Genomic DNA, 24480 nt, shown 5'->3' with positions numbered 1-24480 from the left:
TCCCCTCCTTTTCTCCATCTATACCTCTTCCCTTGGTACCCTGATTTCATCCCATGGCTTTCAATACCATCTTTACACTGATGACTCTCAAATCTACCCCTCCACCCCTGAAATCTCAACCTCAATCCAGGACAAAATTTCAGCCTGCTTGTCCGACATTGCTGCTTTGATGTCTCAATGCCATCTAAAATTAAACATGACCAAAACTGAACTTCTCATTTCCCCCCCTAAACCCTCCTCCCCTCTTCTCTATCTCTGTTAATGGCTCTCACATCCTCCGTCTCCTCAGCCCGTAATCTTGGAGTCATCTTAGACTCCTGTCTCTCCTTCTCTGCATATATTCAACAGATCGCCAAAACCTGTCGTTCCTTTATCTACAACATTAGCAAAATTCGCCCTTTCCTTCCTGAATACGCTACCAGAACCCTTGTCCACACCCTTGTCACCTCTCGCTTGGACTATTGCAATTTACTTCTCACTGGTCTTCCACTCAGCCATCTTTCTCCTCTCCAATCTGTCCAAAATTTTGCGGCACGTCTTATTTTCCGCCAGAATCGTTTTACCCACACTAGCCCACTCTTCAGGCCACTTCATTGGCTCCCTGTCCGATTCCGCACACAGTTTAAACTTCTTGTACTGACCTTTAAATGCATCCACTCTGCAGCCCCCCATTACCTCTCCACTCATCTCTCCCTACATTCCTCCCCGTGAACTCCGTTCACTGGACAAATCTCTCTTGTCGTCCCCCTTCTCCTCCACTGCTAACTCCAGGTTTCGCTCCTTTTCTCTCGCGGCACCTTATGCCTGGAATAAACTTCCTGAACCTATACATCTACCTCCATCTCTACCTGTTTTCAAATCTATGCTAAAAACCCACCTTTTCACAGCTGCCTTTATCTCCTAGCCAATACTCAATTGCCCTCCCCTTGTCCCTTCCTTCCTTCTCACCCATTACTTCCCTCACCCGTAACTGTCTTGTCTGTCTGTATTATTTAGATTATAAGCTCTTTTGAGCAGGGAGTCTCTTTATGTCAAGTGTTCAGCGCTGCATGCATCTGGTAGCGCTTTACAAATGCTAATAATAATAATTAAGGTGGGTCATTAACATACAACTCAGTTACTCATTTAGTCATTTCTTTCTATGTTCCATACCTTACACTTCTGTAGCTATATATATTTTTTTTTTTCAAGTTCCACTCCTTATGATTTTATAATTAAGGCAATAGGAGAAAAATCATACTTTCTTTACATCTTTATATTTCTTGGGATACACAGTCATAACTAAAGTCTCTCTCAGTATTAAGCACTGGTACTTTGCCTACAGTATTTATTCATTTATTTCATAGCACAGTTTTATATAAGGTACAAGACATTTTATCGACATATGTAAAAGGATCACGTTTTAAGTGTTTGTATGTTTAGTGCCCATTATTTATAGGCATAAGATAACTTATTGCTGCACATTTTTCTGCTTTATATGTACTTTGTTTTGATGTATTTATTTGTAACCATACATTTGTATATTTTTATGTTCACTCTTGCGACCTCCGAGGCAGGCAGACTTCCACCAAAATACAGGCCTGTGTCGAGTCTTTCACTGTGATGCCTTACAAAGAGTGAACCTGAATCCTCCCGGCTTCAGAGTTGTGCATCACCCTCTACTTTCTTCTCAATTCCTACTGTATTGCAGCCAAGTTTATAAAAAAATGAGTTCTAATTTTCGTTCCTTTAAGCCCAACAGATCAGACCACATTTGTAGGTTACGCCTGTCTTCCAGCAGGTGGCAACAGAAAGGCAGAACTCCACCATAAGACCCAAGTGCAGCAGCCTCTTTTCAGTATCCAACCACAGAACAGTGGAATAGCATAAATAATATACAGGTAATAACTCTTCAAATACACACACAAAAGCAATCTGATGAAAAGAGGGAGAGTTCTGGACTGATTTGTTGGGATTAAAGGAAAATTAGCAGAGAACAACTACATTTCTCCTACCTTTACATCCCAATCAGTCAAAACTTTAGGGATACAGAAAAGCAGTCCTCAAGTTGGGAGATAAATGAGACGCCCCTGCTGAAAGTACTGAAGTTCCACAGGAGATCTCCTGCCTGGCCAACAGGTCCAGACAATAGTGCTTAGAAAAGATGTGAACCAAGGACCAAGTCATAGATCTGCAAATCAATGGAAATGAATTGAGCATCAGCAAGACAAATAGCCAATGCTCTCATAAATGAGCATTTAAAGGAGGTTGTTTCCCTGCCAAAATGTAAGCTGAAGAAATGCATTCCTTCAACAAACGGGTCCACTGTAGGTTTAGAAGCCTCTATGCCCTTCCTGGGACCAGCAAATGACAAAGATTCATTGGTCACCCCCAAGTATCTTAGAAGAGGGCTGTGTACATTTAGGAGCCTTAAGGAACTACAATCTGCCATACAGTCCTCTGTGAAAAAGGAAGGAAAGAGGCTGAATAAAATGGCCTGAATTTTTGAAACCCTTCTATCTGAAGTAATAGCTAGAAAAAGAAAAAGAAAAAAAAAAAAAAAACTTGTCAAGTGCAACCGTTCAAGGTGGAATTCCCAAGAAGCTCAAAAAGGAGCCTTATATAGGGCTTTGAGTACCACATTCAAGCTCCAGACGAGATGGGCAGCAGAGTTTTGAACCGATTGGAGAGGGGAGAGGTGACTAAGTGGGAGGCCAGCAAGAAGCAGATTGCAGTAGTCTAAACGAGAGGTGACAAGGGTGTGGATGAGGGTTTTGGTAGAGTGCTCGGAAAGAAAGGGGCAGATTTTACAGATGTAAAGAAAGAAACGACAGGTCTTGGCGATCTGCTGGATATGAGCAGAGAAGGAGAGAGAAGAGTCAAAGATGACCCCAAGGTTTCAAGCTGAGGAGACAGGGAGAATGAGAGAGTCATCAACAGAAATAGAAAATGGGGGGAGTGGGGAGGTGGGTTTGGGGGGAAAAATGAGAAGCTCGGTTTTGGTCATGTTTAATTTCAGGTGGCTTTGAGACATCCAGACAGCAATGTCAGACAAGTACGCTGAAACTTTGGTTTGGATGAAAGGTAAGATATCAGGGGTAGAAAGGTAGATTTGGGAGTCATCGGCATAGAGATGGTAGGAGAAGCCATGGGATGAGATTAATGAACCAAGGGAAGAAGTGTAGATAGAAAAGAGGAGGGGACCAAGAACAGAACCCTGAGGTATGCCGACAGGCAGAGGGATAGAAGTAGAAGAGGATCCACCAGAGTGAACACTGAAGGTGCGGAGGGAGAGGTAGGAAGAGAACCAGGAAAGGACAGAGCATCGAGGAGTATGCTGTGATCGACAGTGTCAAAAGCAGTGGAAAGATCAAGAAGAATGAGGACGGAATAGAGACCTCTGGATTTAGCCAGTAATAGGTCATTGGAGACTTTAGTAAGTGCAGTTTCGGTTGAGTGGAGAGAGCGAAAACCAGATTGTAGTGGGTCAAGAATAACATGTGAGGAGAGAAAAATCAAGGCAGCGGTGGTGAACAGCATTATGTTGGAGAGATAAGGGAGGAGGGAGATGGGTCTGTAATTAGAGGGACAAGTAGGGTCGAGTGAAGGCTTCTTAAGGAGAGGTGTGACCACAGCATGTTTAAAGGCAGTAGGGACAATTGCAGTGGAAAGTGAGAGGTTGAGAATGTGACAGCTAAAAGGAATAAGAGCAGGTGAGAAGGTGGGTGGGAATGGGATCAGAGGAACAGGTGGTACATTTTGAGGAAGAAAGGAGAAGTGCAGTTTCCTCTATAGTAACTTCAGGAAAGGAGGAAAAGGAATGAGGGGAAGGAGAGAGAGGGGAACAGACTAGTGGAGGGAGAGGTGGCGAGGTAGAGAATTCAAGGTTTATCTTTGAACCTTGTCGTGAAAGAATTCAGCAAGGGTCTGAGGAGATAATGAAGGAGGAGTTGGGGGAGGGGGCACCTTGAGGAGAGAGTTCAATGTGGTGAAGAGAAGTCGAGGGTTAGAGCCAAGAGAGTTGGTCAGTTGGATATAATAATCCTGTTTGGCACGTAAAAGAGCAGATTGGAAGGAGGTCAGCATGAACTTAAAGTGTAAGAAATCAGCAAGGGCCCGAGATTTCCGCCAGAGGCGTTCGGCGGAGCAGGTACACGAACGTAGGTAGCGGATATTAGAAGTCAGCCAAGGTTGGGGTTTTGTACGCCTTACAGGGCGGGTCATCAAAGGTGCAAGAGTGTCTAAGGCAGAGGATAGAGTATTGCTGTAAGAAGAAACAGCCTCGTTGACAGACGTGGATGGTGCCACAGTAGACAGGAGGTTTGAAAAATGGGAGGATAGAGTTGAAGGGTCAATATCGTGAAGATTCCTAGATAAATTAGAAAAGATAGGACGGGACTGGGAGGGAGGAGATTGAAGTGTGAAAGTTATAAGATGGTGATTAGAGAGGGGAAGATCAGAGGCAAGGAAACTAGAGGGTGAACAGTTGGAGGAGAAGATGAAATCAAGACAGTGACCATTTTGATGAGTGGGGGAGGTGGAGCATAGTTGGAGATTAAAGGAGGATGTTAAAGCGAGTAACTTGGAAATATAAGAGTTGGAAGGATCATTAGCAGGAATATTAAAGTCACCAAGGATGAGAGAGGTGGAGGAAGGATCATGGAAGAAGGCAAGCCAGGCAAAGTCACTGAGAAAGGATGAAAGGGACTTATCAGGGGGACGATAAATGACCGCTATTCGAAGAGGCAGAGGAGAGAAAAGGCAGATAGAGTGGACTTCAAAGGAGGAAAAACAGTGAGATTGAGGTGGAAGAAGGGATTGAAATTTGGAGGAGGGAGAAAGAAGTAGTCCCAACACCGCCCCCACAACCAGCAGGGCGAGGAGTATGTGAAAAAAGATAAACGTCATGGCAGAGGGCTGCGACTGAAGCAGAGTCATCAGGGCAGAGCCAGGTTTCTGTTATGGCGAGCAGATGGAGGTGACGTGAGATAAAGAGGTCCTGGATATAGGGGAGTTTGTTACAGATAGAGCGGGCATTCCATAGGGCGCAAGAGAAGGGCAGAGAAGAGGAAGGGAGTAGAGGAATAGAGATGAGGTTATTGAGGTCGCGGTGAGATCTGTAGAGTTGGGATAATAGTTGGTGAGGAGGGTCCCTTTAAGATTGATGCTCTGTTCTCCAATGGGTTTTGGAAAATAGGGATACTCAAATTAATCATATTATGAGAGACTACTATGCCCAACTGTATTCATCCCCTGATCCTCCTCCATTGGAAAGGTCTCTGTATCTTTCTGGTTTGGATCTACACAGTTTGGCTATACTAAATGCCCTTTTTTCAGCAGAGGATGTTATCTTGGGCTATACACAGGAGACCCCTTGGTTAAGACTCCTGGACCTGATGGCTATAGAGGAGAATTCTACAAGATGCTGAAGGAGGAGGTTGTTTCCCTGCTGACCTCTATGTTTAATTCTACAGTAGAACAGGGACAGCTGCCTGAATCCTTACAGTTAGCCCAGATAGTCATTTTGCCAAAACTGGGTCAAGATTCACAGGAACCAGGGTCAAATAAGCTGATCTCATTACTCAAGTTATGAAGTCAAATTATTTGCTGAAGTTTTGGCAAATGGTCTCTCAAATACTTCCCCACATGATTGAGAATTCTCAAGTGGGTTTCGTGCAAGGCCACAACATTACCAACAATGCGAAAAAGATTCTTGCTACTCTAGAGTTGGCTGGTCAGGCTATTCCCACCGTGCTGATCAAGTTTTAATGCTGAAAAGGCCTTTGACAGGGTGGTGTGAGACTTTTTATTTGGGGTATTGGATGCTTATGGAATGTGTCAGTGTTTTCAGGAAGTGATTCAGGCTCTGTATTTTCTTCCTCAAGCTGACTGCTTTCCTCCCCCTTTTCCATATATTGTGGTACCAGACAGGGTTGCCCGCTATCACCGCTTTTGTTTGCCTTACTTTGGATCCCCTCCACCGTGACATTCAGAGGAATCCAGACATACAAGGTATTCAATTTGGTACAAATACCTTTAAAATAGCAAAATTTGCTAATAATTTGTTAGCTCATGTGACTAATCCCCAAGTCTAATAAGTACATAAGTATTGCCATACTGGGAAAGAACAAAGGTCCATCAAGCCCAGCATCCTGTTTCGAACAGTGGACAAATACCTGGCAAGATCCCAAAAAAGTACAAAACATTTTATACTGCTTATCCCAAAAATAGTGGATTTTCCCCCAAGTCCATTTTAATAATGGTCTATGGACTTTTCCTTTAGGAAGCCATCCAAACCTTTTTTAAACTCTGCTACCTAAACTAACCGCCTTTACCACATTCTCTGGCAATGAATTCCAGAGTTTAATTACCCGTTGAATGAAGAAAAAGTTTCTCCAATTTGTTTTAAATTTACTACATTGTAGCTTCATCGCATGCCCCCTAGTCCTAGTATTTTTGGAAAGCGTGAACAGACGCTTCACATCTACCCATTCAACTCCACTCATTATTTTAGACCTCTATCACATCTCCCCTCAGCTGCCTTTTCTCCAAGCTGAAGAGCCCTAGCCGTTTTAGCCTTTCCTCATAGGAAAGTCGTCCCATCCCCTTTATCACTGTCGTCGCCCTTCTCTGCACCTTTTCTAATTCCACTATATTTTTTTTTGAGGTGCGGCGACCAAATTTGAACACAATATTCAAGGTGCAGTAAAACCATGGAGCGATACAAAGGCATCATAACATCCTCATTTTGTTTTCCCTTCCTAATAATACCTAACATTCTGTTTGCTTTCTTAGCTGCAGCAGCACACTGAGCAGAAGGTTTCAACGTATCAACGACGACACCTAGATCCCTTTCTTGGTCTGTGACTCCTAACGTGGAACCTTGCATGACGTAGCTACAATTCGGGTTCCACTTTCCCACATGCATCACTTTGCACTTGGCTCACATTAAACGTCATCTGCCATTTAGACGTCCAGTCTCTTAAGGTCCTCTTGTAATTTTTCAAAATCCTCCCGCGATTTAACTACTTTGAATAACTTTGTGTCATCAGCGAATTTAATTACCTCACTACTTACTCCCATCTTTAGGTCTAGGGAACCACACTAACTACACTTCTCCATTGAGAATACTGACCATTTAATCCTACTCTTTTTTTTTTATACATTTGTACCCCGCACTTTCCCATGGGGCAATGGAGGGTTAAATGACTTGCCCAGAGTCACAAGGAGCTGCCTGTGCCTGAAGTGGGAATCAAACTCAGTTCCTCAGTTCCCCAGGACCAAAGTCCACCACCCTAACCACTAGGCCACTCCACTTTTCTATCTTTTAACCAGTTTTTAATCCACAATAGAACGCTACCTCCTATCCCATGACTCTAATTTCCTCTGGAGTCTTTCATGAAGTACTTTGTCAAATGCCTTCTGAAAATCCAGACTATCCACGTTTGTTCACCCCTTCAAAGAAATGTAGTAGATTGGCGAAGATTTCCCTTCACTAAATCCATGTTGACTTTGACTCATTAATCCATGCTTTTGAATATGCTCTGTAATTTTGTTCTTAATAGTCGCTACCATTTTGCCCGGCACCAACGTCAGACTCTCCTGTCTATAATTTCCCGGATCTCCTCTGGAACCTTTTTTAAAACTCGGCGTTACATTGGCTACCCTCCAATCTTCCAGTACCACGTTCGATTTTAAGGCTAAATTACATATCACTAACAATAGCTCCGCAAGCTCATTTTTCAGTTCTAGCAGTACTCTGGGATGAATACCATCCGGTCCAGGAGATTTGCTACTCTTCAGTTTGTAGAACTGCCCCATTACATCCTCCAGGTTTACAGAGAATTCATTACATTTCTCCAACTCGTCAGCTTCGAATACCATTTCTGGCACCGGTATCCAACCCAAATCTTCCTCGGTGAAGACTGAAGCAAAGAATTCATTTAATCTCTCCGCTATGGCTTTGTCTTCCCTGATCGCCCCTTTTACTCCTCGGTCATCTAGCGGTCCAACCAATTCTTTTGCCGGCTTCCTGCTTTTAATATACCTAAAAAAAATTTAATATGTTTTTGCCTCCAATGCAATTTTTTTTTCTTAGTCCCTCTTAGCCTTCCTTATCAGTGCTTTGCATTTGACTTGACATTCCTTATGCTGTTTCTTATTATTTTCAGTCGGTTCCTTCTTCCATTTTCTGAAGGATTTTCTTTTAGCTCTAATAGCTTCCTTCACCTCACTTTTTAACCACGTCGGCTGTTTGGTCTTCTGTCCTCCTTTTTTAATATGTGGAATATATTTGGTCTGGGCTTCCAGGATGGTGTTTTTGAACAGCATCCATGTCTGATGTAAATTTTTGACCCTCGCAGTCGCTCCTCTAAGTTTTTTTTTTCCCCACAGTTCTCATTTTATCATAGTCTCCTTTTTTAAAGTTAAACACTAACGTATTTGATTTCCTATCGGGCTCATTTTCAAAGCACTTAGCCTCCCAAAGTTCCATAGGTTTCTATGGAACTCTGGAAGGCTAAGTGCTTTGAAAATATGCCTCTATGTACACTTACTTCATAGCTAATATCAAATCCGATCATATTATGATCAGTTATCAAGTGGTCCCAGCACCATTACCTCCTGCACCAGATCATGCGCTAAGGACTAGGTCTAGAATTTTTCCTTCTCTCGTCGGCTCCTGTACCAGCTGCTCCATAAAGCTGTCCTTGATTTCATCAAGGAATTTTACCTCCCTAGCGTGCCCCGATGTTACATTTACCCAGTCAATACCGGGGTAATTGAAATCATCCATTATTATTGTGTTGCCCAGTTTGTTTGCGTCCCTAATTTCCTTTAACATTCCTGCATCCATCTGTTCATCCTGGCCAGGCGGACGGTAGTACACTCCTATCACTATCCTTTTCCCCTTTACACATGGAATTTCAAACCACAGTGATTCCAAGTGTTTTGTTTCCTGCAGAATTTTCAATTTGATTCAAGGCTCTCGTTAATTTTTTGCTACCCCTCCACCAATTCGATCCACCCTATCACTACGATATAACTTGCACCCCGGTATGACAGTGTCCCTCTCACTGGTTATCCTTCTTCCACCAGGTCTCAGAGATATCTATTATATCTAATTTTTCATTTAGTGCAATATATTCTAACTCTCCCATCTTATTTCTTAGGTTCCTGGCATTCACATATAAACATTTAAAGCTGTTTGTTGTTCCTATTTACATCATGCTTAGTACTTATTAATTTGCAAACTTTTGTCTGATTTTGATTTTTATTTAAGGACACCTGATCTACTACTGTCTCTTTTGCAACCTCACTATCAGGATACCCTATCTTCCCTGTTTTGGTGATATCTTTGAAAGATACCTTATCCTGAACCATGCGCTTCTGAGCAACTGTTGGCCTTCCCCCCATTTCTAGTTTAAAAGCTGCTCTATCCTTTTTAAATGCCGATGCCAGCAGCCTGGTCCCACCCTTTCGGAATAGGCTCCCCCTTCCCCAGAATGTTGCCCAGTTCCTAACAAATCTAAAACCCTCCTCCCTGCACCATCATCTCATCCATGCATTGAGACTCCGGAGCTCTGCCTGTCTCTTGGGCCCTGCGCGTGGAACAGGTAGTATTTCAGAAAATGCTACCCTAGAGGATCTAGATTTGAGCGTTCTACCTAAGAGCCTAAATTTGGGTTCCAGAACCTCTCTCCCACATTTTCTTATGTCACTAGTACCCACATGTACCAAGACAGCCAGCTCCTCCCCAATACTATCTAATATCCTAGCTAGGTGACGCGTGAGGTCCACCACCTTCGCACCAGGCAGGCAAGTAACCAGGCGATCCTCATGTCCACCAGCCACCCAGCTATCTATATGTCTAATGATTGAATCGCCAACTACAACAGCTGTCCTAACCTTTCCCTCTCGTGCAGCACTTTGAGACATATCCTTGGTGCAAAAGGATAGCACATCCCCTGGTGGGCAGGTCCTGGCTACAGGACTTCTTCACCAGGGTGATGCTCTCCTTCTAGGAGTCCTTCCTCCTCCAAGGTAGCACAGGGGCTACCAGACTGGAGGTGGGACTTCTCTACAACATCCCTGTAGGTCTCCTCTATGCACCTCTCTGTCTCCCTCAATAGGGGCTTTGTTAGAATGAATGACTGAATTTGGAGATTTTTCAGGCTTCAAGTTAAATCTTGAAAAATCAGAAGCATTGAAGAGACAAGGGAATCAAGTTGGCGGGGGAAACTGTTGAAATAGGCCAGCGAGTCTTTTCGTTATTTGGGGGGTGTTGTCTATGGAGAATTCGAGATTATAAATCGATTGAATGTTGACAGGCTGTTAAAAGACACCAAGCTTCATTTTGAGAAATGGAGTCTTTTACCTTTATCTTTAATGAGCAGGATTAATCTATTAAAAATGATTATTTTTCCTCGCTGGCTCTATGTTTTACATTGTGCCTTTTGTGGAAAGATTTACAACTGTTAAACAGGCTATGTAGGATTTTTTTTTTTTTTTTTTTTTTTTGGGGGGGGGGGGGGGGGGGGGGGGGGGGGAGAAAATAAAAAACGCGTATAGAATATCTTTATGATTCCTGGCCGAAGGAGGTTTAGGTTTACCTTGCCTTAAGTGTTATAATCAAGCTTGTTTTCTACGGCACCTTAGGGATTGGTTGTTTGATACTGAGCAGTTTACTTCTAAATGATGGGAAAGGGAATTGTTTACACCTTGGTATTTGAATTTTCTTTTGCATGCCCAGACAAAAAAATTTGCATTGCCCTGAGAAGAATTTGGCAGGTTCTTTTGAACTGCTGGAATCAGAACCCGAATGTTAGCGATTTATTGCCATGTAGGGGTAGTGCTGATTTTCAACCAGGAATGGAGTCCAATCTGTTTAAGAGTTGGTCGGACATGGGCATTGTTTTCATCGAGGATTTTCTCAATGAGGAAGGGGTTTTCTATGCTTTTCTGGATTTACAGCAGAGACTCTCCCTAACTCACAGATTATTTTGCTTATAGGCAGCTGCACAGTTATTATTCTAGCTTAGATCACAAGACTGTGCAATAGAAGGCTGGGTTAGAAACTTCCAAGATTTTTTTTTTTTTTTTTATAAGGGGATGTTTTTGGCCAGGTTTCTGTTTCAGGTTTATATAGAGCTTTGGTTTCTCTTCTCCCTCCCAGGGAGTATGGTCTCCTTAAGGAGGTTTGGAGTAGAGACCTTGGATATGAAAAGAAATGGATAGAATTTTTAAAAAACTGATTAAAGCTATTCTAAAGGGAAGGGAAGGGAAGGGAAAGGGAAATGGGACTTGATAGACTGCCTTTCTGTGGTATTTTGCAACTACATTCAAAGCGGTTTACATATATACAGGTACTTATTTTGCACCTGGGGCAATGGAGGGTTAAGTGACTTGCCCACAGTCACAAGCAGCTGCAGTGGGAATCGAACCCAGTTCCTCAGGATCAAAGTCCGCTGCGCTAACCACTAGGCTACTCCTCCACTTCCAGGTTGGAAATGCCAAACTCCAGGAGAGTCAATATAGAGTACTCCACAGGGCGTACATATCACAATATCAGGCTGCCAGAGTGGGCTGGGTGCCTGTTGGTCAATGTCCCAAATGTCAGTGGTGGGACAATAACTTTTTTCATGCTTTTCGGCAACGTAGTGGCATTCAAGCATTTTGGAGGTCACTTCATCGATACTTAAGGATTCTTTTCGGTCACCTTGTAGTCTTTTCTTGGAAGGGAGTTTTACTGAATAAATGGGAGGCATATAGGATCTCTGACAAAAATTCATGCTTACTACTTAATAAAAAGATTATGCATTGGTGAAAAAGTGCATACTTAAGCAGTGGATGCAGAAGCGCCTCCATCTTTCTGGTATTGGAGAAACAGATTGCCAAGAAAAGCACATACGATCTCACCAACTACCGCCCAGTTGCGTCTATCCCACTAGTAGTAAAAATGATGGAGAGTTTGGCGACTAAACAGCTTACGGATTAGCTGGACAAGTTGTTAATATTACATAATTCACAATCAGGATTCCGATCCCACCATAGTACCGAAACTGTCCTAATCACTCTCCTGGCCAAATTCAAGCAGGAGATAGCCATAGGTAAAAGCATACTCCTCCTCCAGTTCGATATGTCGAGCACATTCGACATGGTAAACCACAACATACTACTAAGACTACTTGGCCACTTCGGGATTGAAGGAAATGTACTTAACTGGATCAAAGGCTTTCTAACCACCAGAACTTATCAAGTAATATCAAACTCAAACATATCACCACCATGGAAAACTGTCTGTGGAGTACTTCAAGGATCACCATTAGCACCAATACTCTTTAACATGATGATGATTCCACTGGCACAGTCCTTATCCAATCGAGGCCTTAACCCATTCATTTACACAGATGATGTTACAATCTACATCCCCTTCAGACATGACTTGACAGAAATAACCAATAAAATCAACGATGGCCCGATCATCATGGACTCCTGGGCAAACTCATTCCAACTGAAAAAAAAAAAAAAAAAAACACACTGCCTCATCCTCTCCTCTCAACATAACAAGTACAAACCCTCAACCATAAATACCCCAGTACACACCCTCCCTACCTCAGACAGCTTGAAAATACTCGGCGTCACACTAGACCGCAACCTTACTCTCGAGAGCTAAGTAAACTCTGTAATAAAGAAAATGTTCTATTCAATGTGGAAGCTCAAACGACTAATCGTACTGTAACCAATTGTACTTCCATCATTCTCAAAGTATTGTAAGCCACACTGAGCCCGCAAATAGGTGGGAAAATGTGGGATACAAATGCAAATAAATAAATAAATAAAACCTTTCGAAACCTGATACAATCAATGGTCCTAAGTCACGCAGACTACTGCAACGGAATCTACACGGAATGCAAACAACTCACAAAAAAAACTCCAGACCGCCCAAAATACAGCAGCCAGATTGATATTCAGCAAAACATGATTCGAAAGTGTCAAACCCCTTCGAGAAAAGCTGCACTGGCTCCCAATCAAAGAAGGGATCATCTTCAAAATCTGCACTTTAGTCCACAAAATTATATATGGCGTAGTCCCAGGATACATGATAAACCTTATAGATCTACCAGTAAGAAACAGAGTTGGATCGTCAAAATCATATATAAACCGGCTGGGGAAGGAGCCAAGATGGCGGTCTGACCGTTTGGTTGTCTCTTAAATCGTCTGCTGTTTGCTTGCAAATCATTGTTCTTCATGCCTCATACGAAGAGAAAGGGATTGGTGAAAGGCCAACTGCCGCTGGTCAGAACATCTTCCCCGATTCAGCAGTCGATAGACAGATACACAACAGCAAGTTCACAAGCAGCTGGAGTGATTGAGCCCTTGCTGAGAGCCGAAGGAGGAGCTTCGGCTCCCCGGGCAATTGAAACATCTTTGTCGCCTCTGAACTTAATCGCCCTCCGTGTCCATTTGGCAGTGCACAAATCCAGGGAGCAGGGAGAGAGAACAAGGAGCTATTATCTCCCACGGAGATTAACCTCGAGGCTGTTTGGAAGTCTTTACAAGATCTGACTGAAACGGTAACAAAATCAGCCCAAGACACTTCAGCAATTGTGAGTAAAGTTGATTTCTTAACTCAATCTTTGGAAAATACTAAGCAAGAATCTAAGAACCAGATTATCCAAATTCAACAAGATATAAAAGAAATTAAAAACACAGAGGAAGTACTGATAAAAGATAAAATTATCATTAACAGAAAAACTAAACAATTGGAAAACTTTAATAGATGTTTAAACTTAAGAATCCTCAATTTTCCTGTGGTGGAAGGTATAAATCAAATGGAACTATAACAGATGTGTTAGCTTATCCAAACTCAGCTATTCCTCCGGTGAATAAAATATATTTGCCATTGCGGCCACTAACTGGAACAGAATCTTCAAAAATGGAAAATATACCAAATGAACCATTGAATACATCAGTTTTATTAGAAGTCTCTCTTTCTAATGTTACTCAGTGAAGAACTTTAATTGTGTCTTTAGTATTTGAGCAAGATGTGAACTCGATTATAAAATTATACTTTAAAAAACCCTTCCAAAAAAAAAAAAAATTGGGGGACAGAGGATTTGGCTCTTCCATGACGCCATGAAACCAACACAGAATAGAAGAAAGATTTTTGGCTCAGAGAAGAAACAAAAAATTTGGGGGCAACATTTTCTTTAGTATATCCATGTAAATGTCTGATAAAGGTCTTGGGGATAAAATATGTCTTCTTTGAACCGGATCAGCTTCAGGTTTTCTTAGACAGTAAAAAGATTCCAGATAAGAGGTTTAGAGAATAAGATTTCCGATTAAGATTAAAAGTATGTGAACTGACCAGGCCATTTTCCTTAAATTGGTGTTGCTATATAAATATCTCCTCATTTATAAAGCTTCCCCCCCCCCCCCCACTTTTCTTCTTATTGTGGTCTAAGAAAGTGATTGGATAAAACATTCTTGCTTTTATTTCTTTTTTTATGTATTGTACTAGACTACAGTCATCTCTGTATAACTGTTTGCACGTGACCCTTGTAAAATGAAAGATTAAAAATGAATTTAAAAAAAAAATCATACCTAAACCTTCACTACCCAAACTGCAAAGGACTGAAATACAAAACAACTCACGCATCTGGCTTCTCCTACATAAGCGCACAACTATGGAATGGCCTCCCAAAAGCGGTGAAAACAATCCATGATCACCTGAACTTCAGAAAAATCACTAAAAACTAACCTCTTCAAAAAGGCCTACCCCAACGACCCCACGTAAACCTCTTCACCCAGGAACATAACATGACTAATGATCGCACTGGACATCACGCAATTTTCATCCCTTCCGATCCTCCACATATACCTCATTCGATCACTATACAACCTTGTATTTGTTATCAACCGACTGGGCAAACGCCTTTGACAGTACTATGTAAGCCACATTGAGCCTGCAAATAGGTGGGAAAATGTGGGGTACAAATGCAACAAATAAATAAAATGCTATGGGAGGCAAGAGCTGCTAGAATTCCCCAAAGGGAAAAAGGGCTTTAATGTCTATCTGGAATTGCTATTTGCAAACTATCTCCCATAAAGCAAGAAGCGCTGTACTGAATAGGTTTCTGAGTGTTTCCTATATTAGGGGTTATTCTGGGGTTCTCTGCTTAGGTAGGAGAGGGAAGGCGGATTAGGAATGGGAAAATTAGGTTCTTACCTTGGAAAATTTTCTTTCCTTTACTCACAGCAGATTAATCCATTAAGAATGGGTTGTGTCCACCTACCAGCAGGGGGAGATAGAGAACACTGAAAACCATAGCTCCATCTGACTCTCAGTATTTTGAAGCTTTCAAAGCAGTGTTAAACCGCAAAATAGCATAACATGAACTTTCCTCACAGCGAACGAACACCCCAGAACAGCAGCAATAACACAAAGGAGGGACGAACTCAACCTCCTGTAGTAGAACAGAAATCCTGAAGACAGTTTTCCAACTTCTCCCAATGAGGGAACATGTCTGCAGAAAAACCTGAACACAAAACAGAGTCAATCAGGGAGGGATCATGGATTCATCTGCTGTGACTAAAGGAAAGAAAATTACCAAAGTAAGAACCTAAAATTTTCCCTTCCTTGCCATCAGCAGCAGATCAATCCATTATGAATGGCATGTATCAAAGCAATCCCTAGAGAGGGCGGGAACAAGCCACACCACACGCAAGCACTTGTGCTCCAAAAAGCGCGTTCCTCCTGGCAGCCACATCCAGCCTGTAATGACTGGCAAAAGAGAGCTTAGAAGCCCAAGTAGCTGCACTACATATCTTTTGAAGAGAGTGCGCTCTCGTCTCAGCCCAAGAGGAGGAAATCGCTCTTGTGGAATGTGCCTTAAAGGTGTCAGGCGGAGGCCGGCCAGATATGCAGAAAAAATGGCTTCCTTAAGCCAACGGGCTATAGTGGCTTTAGATGCTGCAGACCCTCTGCGAGGACCTGACAACAATACAAAAAGGTGATCAGAGGTCCTGAAAGTATATGACATCTGCAGATACTGCAACAGAGCCCTGCGCACATCCAGAAGGTGCAACTGCCCAAAAGATTCCGGAAACTCCTCCCTAGTAAAGGAAGGCAGATAAATAGGCTGGTTTAAGTGAAACGCTGAAACCACCTTAGGCAGGAAGGAAGGCACAGTACGTACCGTTACTCCGGACTCTGAGAATTGCAGAAATGGGTCTTGACAGGACAGCGCCTGGAGCTCAGACACCCGTCTCGCCGATGTAATGGCCACCAAAAAGACTGTCTTTAGAGTCACATCCTTCTCCAAAGCTCGCCTCAGCAGTTCGAAGGGCGAACATTGAAGAGCCTTTAATACTAGCCCCAGGTTCCAAGCCAGACAAGGGGCCTGCACGAGAGGCCAGAGCCGAAGCACCCCTCTAAGAAACCGTGCAATGCCCGGATGTGCAGCCAGGGAGAGGCCAGCGACCTTCCCACAAAAACATGCCAACGCTGCCACTTGAACACGCAGGGAATTATAGGCCAAGACTTTTTGTACACCATTATGTAAAAAGTCATGTATCGGCGAGACAGAAGCCCGCATGGGTGTGATCGCTTTACAAACACACTAAGCCTCAAACTGGCACCAGATCCGGAAGTGCAACGCTTGAAGGCCTGCAAGAGAGTGGAGATGACCGTCATAGAATAGCCCTTGTCTCTCAATTGCGCCCTCTCAATAGCCATGCCGTAAGACCAAAGCGGCAGAGATGCTCCATGGTCACTGGACCCTGCGTCAACAGGTTCGGTAACCAGAGGCAAAGGAAGGGGAGCCTCCACCAGAGGTCCGCATACCACGGCTGCCTGGGCCAATCCAGGGCAATGAGGCTCACCACTCCTTGATGCAGCCGAATTCGCAGGAGTCGCCGCCCTATTAAGGGTCAAGGAGGGAACACATACAGGAGGCCTGGGGGCCAGTGTGGAGCCAAGGCATCCAACCCCGCCGAGCGTGGATCTCTCCATCTGCTGAAAAAGGACGGGACTTTGGCATTTGTGCTTAAGGCCATAAGATCCACTACGGGCGTTCCCCATTTGGCACAGATCTGAAGGAACACTTCGTCTGCCAGTTCCCACTCTGCAGGGTCGATTTGATACCTGCTTAGAAAGACGGCTGGCACGTTGCTCTGATGTAGCTTGGCCCAGTGGCATATCTGAGGGGCCTCTGCAGCCAGTGTTTGACACCGAGTGCCGCCTTGTCGATTTATGTAGGCCACTGCTGTCGTGTTGTCTGACAGAACCCTGACAGCCAGTCCCTCCAGAGTCATGTGAAAGGCCAGAAGAACCTGGAATATCGCTCTCAGTTCCAAGCGATTGATGGACCACCCCGTTTCCTCGGGTGTCCACAGACCCTGGGCATAGCTTCCCTGGCAATGTACTCCACAGCCCTTCAGGCTGGCATCCGTTACCACCAGGCACCAATCGGGAAGCGCTAGTGGCATTCCTCGCCGCAGCATGCTGTCTGAGAGCCACCACTCCATACTGAGTCGGGCAGCAGGGAGCCACGCGAGTCTACGTTGATAATCCTGGGACATAGGAGACCCATCGTTGAAACAGGGCAATCTGCAGAGGTCTCATGTGCACTCTCGCCCATGGCACCACTTCCAAGGTGGCCATCATCGACCCCAACAGCTGGACAAAGTCTCAAGCTCGCGGACGAGGCATCCTCAGGAGCAGAAGGACCTGATTCTGAAGCTTGCACCGCCTTTGGTCGGGTATAAAGACAAACCCCCAAATATTCTAGAGATTGAGAGGGGGTCAGGTGACTTTTGGGTATATTGACGACTCAGCCCAGAGATTGCAGTACTGAGACCAATCTGGCTGTTACATGACAACTCTCTTCTGCAGAGTCCACTCTGATGAGCCAGTCGTCGAGGTACGGGTGAACCCGGATACCCTCTCACCTGAGAAAGGCAGCTACTACCACTATTACCTTGGAAAAGGTTCGGGGAGCTGTGGCGAGGCCAAAAGGCAAAGCCCAAAACTGGAAATGATTTCCCAACACCACAAACCGGAGGAACCGTTGATGCAGGGGCCATATAGAAATGTGCAAGTAAGCTTCTTTTAGGTCCAGAGATGTGAGGAATTCTCCTGGCTGTACCGCCGCAATGACGGAGTGCAGGGTTTCCATGTGAAAGTGCCGCACTCAGTGACTCGTTGACTTTCTTTAAGTTAAGAATGGGCCGAAAAGACCCGCCTTTTCGCGGCACCACAAAATAAATGGAGTAACGACCGCAGCCGTGTTCAGCAGGAGGCACAGGGATCACTGCTCCAAGGTGCAACAAGACTTGTAAGGTCTCCTCTACCGCCGCCCGTTTGACGGCAGTACTGCATGGGCACCGAATTCCAATCGGCAACCTTCTCTGATCAGGTCCACGACCCACTGATCTGAGGTAATCTTGGTCCACTCCTCGAGAAAGAGGGAAAGGCGTCCTCCTACAGCTGTAAAGGAGGAGTGGACCGGCATCCCATCATCGTGGAGGACGGCCCTGAACTCCTGGCCTTGAGCCTGCCGCTGCAGAGCGTTTGTCCGAGCAAAAGGAGTTCCTCTGCTGAAAGCGGGCACGTTGAGTAAACCTAGCAGAGCGCCCCGGGCGATACCTTCGAGCTTCACGGAAGCGAGGTCTGGAGGAGGAGGAAACCACTTGACCCTTGGAAGAAGGCCGCAGCCTATCCTCAAGTAACCTCTGGGGTTTAACATCCCCCAGGTCTTTAACAATCTTCTCCAACTCCTCTCCAAATAACAGAAGGCCCCGAAAGGGCAACTTCACCAGCCTTTGCTTAGAGGCCATGTCAGCCGCCCAATGCCGTAGCCATAGAAGGCGGCGGTCGGATACCGCCACAGACATCTGTTTAGCCAAAGCTCTGACCGGATCATAGAGGGCGTCAGCTAAACATGACAAGGCCGACTCCATGCACGGTGCAACCTCAGCGAGGGACTCCACCATCCATTGGCTGTTCCACTGCCCGTTGTAACCAAGAGAGGCAGGCTCAAGCAGCATAAGAACTGCAAACAGACGCCCTTAAGGCTAGGCCCAAAATCTCAAAGGACAGTTTTAGCGCTGATTCCAGCCGCTGGTCCCGATTGTCCATCAGGGCGACCCCTCCCTCTACTGGAGTATCTGAGTATCTCAACGTCAAGGTTGTGCTTCATTAAATATGTTTGGTGGAGCAAAACTCTCCTGAGAAAAAGGCGTTGATGTGAATTCAGGCACTATACTTGGAGGAACAGACCCGGATCCCCCAGCATAAGACAAGGCATGAGGAAAGGGCACATCTGAAATGCTGTCATGAGCAGCAAAGGTGCAAGAGCAGAACTAGCAATTACACAATGGCCATCGATTAATTGTGCTATGAAGAGACCACCACAGAGCCTGCCAACTTCTCCTCAGTCAGATCCGCCTGAACTCTTCTTGGTCCTCCTGGCTTAGAGTCGGAAGGAGATCCCAAGGGTGCTATCAAGCATAAAAACAAGTTTACATCACTTTCCCCACACAGCTTTTCTGCTCGTTCAACTTAAGTATCATAATAAAAAAAAATAGAGTTAACGGGGGGGGGGGGGGGGGGGAGCTCAAGATGCTCTATTTTTCTTCATGACAAAGATAAGCTGCACTTGATTCAACGCCACAAAAAGGAGCTTATGAGGTAAAGAGCTGCCATTTCTATTTAAAAAAAGGTAGGCAATGAAGTTGGCAATTATGTGGGGGGGGGGGGGAGAGGAGACATGGCACCACCAGGTGTACCCCTAAAGTCAGTCTGGTAGTCTGAAATGAGCCCCCCCCCCCAGCTCAACTGTCCCAGAAATTAAGCGTGGAGCAAGTGTCAAATCAGTTCCAAAGCTGCACAAGTTAGCACATACGCCTGCTAGAGACAGAAAACACAGACGAGGTTGCTGAACACCAGCAGCCTCAGATTGTGACCATCCTCTCCCCCATGTGCACCCCAGCACCCTCCCCTTTCTCCCACATTCCCCTTGTCAGCCCCCAGCCTCTTGACCCCAAACCCCCCCATTATCTGTCCCCTCTCTCATCCCAAGCCCCTGTGATAGCTGAGCCCCCATAAAGATTTTCCCATCTTCTCCGATCCCAGCCACCTTCTGGCATTCCCAGCTCTCGCGTCACCCTTCTCTCATCCCCAGCAAAGCAGTGGGAGCCCCCATAAAGGATTCTTTTCCTATCTTCTCCAATACCAGCCACCATCTGGCATTCCTAGCTCTCACATCACCCTTCTCTCATCCCCAGCAAAGCAGTGGGAGCTTTTATGTTTCTCTGTTGCTGCTCTTCCTGTCAGCACCATGCAGGAGTTGAAAGCAGAGTGCGGTATAGAAGTACTTACTCTCTGCTTTCAAATCCTGTGGCAGACACACCGAAGTACTTCCCTGGCACCACTAAATCTCCTGCAATGCACTAAGAAAGCCAAAAGGGATGATGCTACTACAGCTGCCAGCAACATTTTGTTGTGGGCCTCCACCCATTTATCACTCACATGCGCCATCCTTTCAGGAGTCTGCCCATGTGTTCTAAGCACTAGGCACCAGGTCTGATTTTTTTTAGCCTGGCACCTGAGGCTTTGGGCCCTGATCTAGTAGCAGCATAGAAGTTACATAGAACACAATCGTACTATTAACAAACATTACTATTAAAAGACACGATTCACAAAACCTGTATTATACATACTAAAACACCATACAATTCAAGTTAGGCTGTCTCAAAATTATGTTTCATCCTTGCACGAACAGTACCTTTTCCCAGGTCAAAGGTGAATTTATCTTTCCTGTCCCGGCTAGAGTCAAACTTTGTGCCATCCAGCAGCCACCCTGTGTAATGGACAAACACTTTATCGCCTATCATAGGGGTGTCATCGCCAGTCCCCTCCTTCTTGATCAACTGTTATAAAAAGATGAGGAAAAAAAGATTTCAAAACAGGGAAATTTTGTACTATACTTTAGCATCCAGTGTACGAATGGGCGCACAAGGCTTTCATCTGCAAGAATTCTCTCTCAAATCAAATTCAGACAGAAGAGGCAAACCTTTATGTAATGATCACAGATAATAGAGTCATTCCGTGTCAAGTGGACCAGGGGTCCCCACCTCACCATCTCAGATTTTGATGAAATTTGGTACATAGTTTCTTTATGATAAAAAACTAAGCTGTGCAAAATTTTAGTTCAAAAGACTAAAAATTGGAGGTTCTAGGGGACCTCAAGTAAAGGGTTGCAAAATGTCGCCTGAGCAAAAATGACATTTTGGGCCAACTTCCAGAAGCTGTAAAATGAAGTTTTAGTAGTACAAGGGGGATATTTGGAGAACCTGAACTACTTTTAGGGCTTAATGAACTGGCAAAACCCCATGTTCCTAGTCCTCTTACTTTTTGAATGGTTTAGGCTCAAACTTTGCCAAAAAAAAACCCCGGCAAAAATCAATTTATAGCGATGTTGAGGCTGCTGTAGTTTCTAAACTAGTTGGCCTTTCAGGTTGACTTTTGGTAGGTGTACTAAATGCACGGCTGTAATGAGGCATTCCAATTTGCAGCACTTTCCTTCAAGTGGTTGAAAAATTATAAGCATTCAAAGTTGGTATAAAAAGCATTTTTGCCCATTTTGGGCTATCTTTGATGCCCTTGATCTCCAGTGGGACAGCTTCAATATTCTCTCTTTTAGCACCATTAGAAAGAGCAGATTTCCTTCTATCAGAATATGTAGTTTTCAATTTGGAGTCTCTTCTTATAAGGATTGCAAAAAAAGTGGTTTTTGGCCAGTATTGTTGAATGATAGATGAAACGGATATAGGGCCCATCAATGTTTCTAATTGCTGTATAAGTCACTCAGTTGCTTTAAGCATGCGTTGGTCCATGGTGGCTAAGCCACTACCAATTCAATAGGAAGTGGCAACCTCATCGCCAAGAGGTCACGCCCGATAGCCAGGCAAGTCAGACCACTTGGCACAGGTTCCCAAGCCTGAAGGTGGGCATCTTACTTGAGGTTCCCAAGCCTCATTTGGTTGTCTTTGCCTAGTTTCTCAAGCCTAATGGGGTGTCTTAATGATTCCCAAGTAAAACCTCAGTGCTGAAGTGACAAGAATTTTTCACTGATAAGTTTCACTGCTGTTTCTGGAAATGTATACTGTCGCCCAAGTGCTGTAGTTGCTGGTACTGGAAGAACTGCTAGAATATGCTGTTCAGAAATCCAACAAGAATCTCTTCTGCTAGGCCAATGAAATGAGTGTGCAGGCCCGCACGGATGCACAAGGTTGACCAAGGCATCATGTTCTTCAAATGATGTGTCACAGACATTGCCAATCCACCATTTGTCATAAACACAGGCAACATACTGCCCAGGCTGAAGTTGAGACACATTTATGCCAGGTACACTAACTGGGTCATCTGACTGACAAAGTTTGACAACAAATGAGGAGGAATCATTTGACACTCTACTGACTGAAATTTGGTTCAAGTCAATGGGAATAAACTGGTGATTTTCACGAGTTCCAGCAACTGTGGAAGCTTTACTGAATCTTTCCTCTTGAAGATTCAATTTCATCCTTGGAAACAAAAATGAACTTGATTTTATTTATTTTTTGATCACAAAATTCAAACAAGCCTTGTGCTGTGAGAATTTGGCTATTTTTAGGTCGTTGCAAACTAGCCTGAGCAGCTAGTCGCTTTGTTGTACCACCTATGGCATCACATGGTGACTTGCCATGGCTTGTGCCAAAGAAATTCCACTGTGCACTTATTCCAAATTCTGTTTGATGATAGCACAAGTTGGCAAAGTTTTTGAAGTTCTTGTATTGTGCAGCTGAGCCATCACTAAAGTAGGTTACATATTTTATTTCTCCAATTTTGCTTTTCAAGAACGCGATTAATTTTTCCAAGAATGCATGTCCAGCAACTGCATCATGCCGCAAGCTGTCACTTATTATGCAAACACTTATGCACTGAATTTCACTTGAAGCATCACGGAAGTACACAACAAATGGATGCAGTGTAGCTTGACTGTTTTCCCAGTGGAAACCTTGAACAGCATCTTGGACAATAAAGGAGTAGTTTTCAGCAAAGTCCAAGAGAACAACAATTTCACAAGGATTTAGGTTTTCTTTAACAGTTTTTAAGTATTGTGTCTGATGTTTGGAAATGTAATGGTGAATTGACAGGTTTGAAACTTTCAATGCAAGCTCAGATACAAAATCATCAACATACATCTGTTTGGTCTCCAGTGTGGTGCGATCTGTTATGAACCCACTGCTTAAACTCGATTGTTTCACCTGGGTCAGCATCACTGAACACTTCTGTCAGGTAATTTTCAAGCACATCTTTACCTGGACATATTTCACACCTGTGAAGCATGCATACCAGATGAGCCAACAGTGACACACCATTTTGGCCTTAGCTCACAAAATTTGGAAAAACTCACTTCTGGCCCATTTCGAGTACGATATGCAACATACATTTCTTTTAGATTGCTAAGCAGCAAGCGCTTTTGCATTTGAATTTTTTCAGTGCCAGTTCGGACAGAGACAAAAATCTTTTTTCCCTGGGCACAGTCTACTGAATTCATCTTCTTCAAAAAAGCCAAGAATATTTTTTTCTGTTTCTTCTGGTAAAACTTTACCTTTCTTCTTGTCTGGTTTTGCCAGAATTCCACAAACTGATTTCAGATTTCTTGCTTTTTTAACCATTCTAGTTGAAACCATGAATTCTGAGGCAGTTCTTTCAATAGACCAGCTGTTTGGTGCTAAAGTTAGTATTTGCAGTTTTTCTGCATGATTTGCTGAAACTTGGACTTTGTTTTTCAACTCGTTTAGCAGGTCATCATAATCAGAACATTTGTCACATTTCTGACTGGTAGAAGGTTGAGTTTCAAACTCATTTAGGTCTAAGCTGTCCCGTTCCGGGCCCTTACCTGGGGCTCCACGGGCCGGAACAGGTGGTTGGAGCGCCCGAGGAGGACGGGGCAGCGAGGAAGGGCTCCCACGGGGATCGCAGCAGCTGCAACTTGCTCCGAGGCCGGCGATCCCGGGGAGTTAGCGCCGGCCTCGGAGAGGGAGATCCGCCGGCCAAAATGGCGGCGCCGGCGTCGGCATCCTCCTCGCTGCAGCAGGACCAGCGAGGAGGCACCGCCCACTCGCGCCGGATTGGCGCATCTTAGGAGGAACTCCGCCCCGCGGAGGGGAGCACCAATCAGGGCCCCGCTGCCGGCCCCGGCAGCGAGGATTGGCCCCAGCTGTTCCACTGCTAGGACGAGCGGGGAATTTAAACGGAAGCACGGAGGGGATCCAGTGCTTCCGTTTCCTTGTTTGAAGCCACTCAGCTAGCCGTCCTGCTAGCCATTTCCAAGCCTGTGTGTTTCCTCGTGGAGCTAGCCGTCCTGCTAGCCATTTCCAAGCCTGTGTGTTTCCTCGTGGAGCTAGCCGTCCTGCTAGCCATTTCCAAGCCTGTGTGTTTCCTCGTGGAGC

The 24480-nt window shown here is 44.5% G+C and overlaps 1 protein-coding gene across 3 annotated transcripts in view; it reads right to left on the bottom strand.

The window, feature by feature from the left end:
* The window catches only part of FKBP4 (FKBP prolyl isomerase 4), a 159853-nt gene that overhangs the window by 113778 nt on the left and 21595 nt on the right, over positions 1-24480 (bottom strand). For all 3 annotated transcript variants that reach the window (XM_030214573.1, XM_030214574.1, XM_030214575.1), the window contains exon 2: positions 20769-20913. In XM_030214573.1, coding sequence (XP_030070433.1) covers positions 20769-20913 — 145 coding nt within the window. The remainder of the gene's footprint in view (positions 1-20768; positions 20914-24480) is intronic.

The sequence above is a fragment of the Microcaecilia unicolor genome, chromosome 9 (assembly GCF_901765095.1).
Source record: "Microcaecilia unicolor chromosome 9, aMicUni1.1, whole genome shotgun sequence".
Lineage (NCBI taxonomy): Eukaryota > Metazoa > Chordata > Amphibia > Gymnophiona > Siphonopidae > Microcaecilia > Microcaecilia unicolor.
The sequence above is the reverse complement of the archived record's forward strand: the minus strand, read 5'-3'. Positions and strand labels throughout refer to the sequence as shown.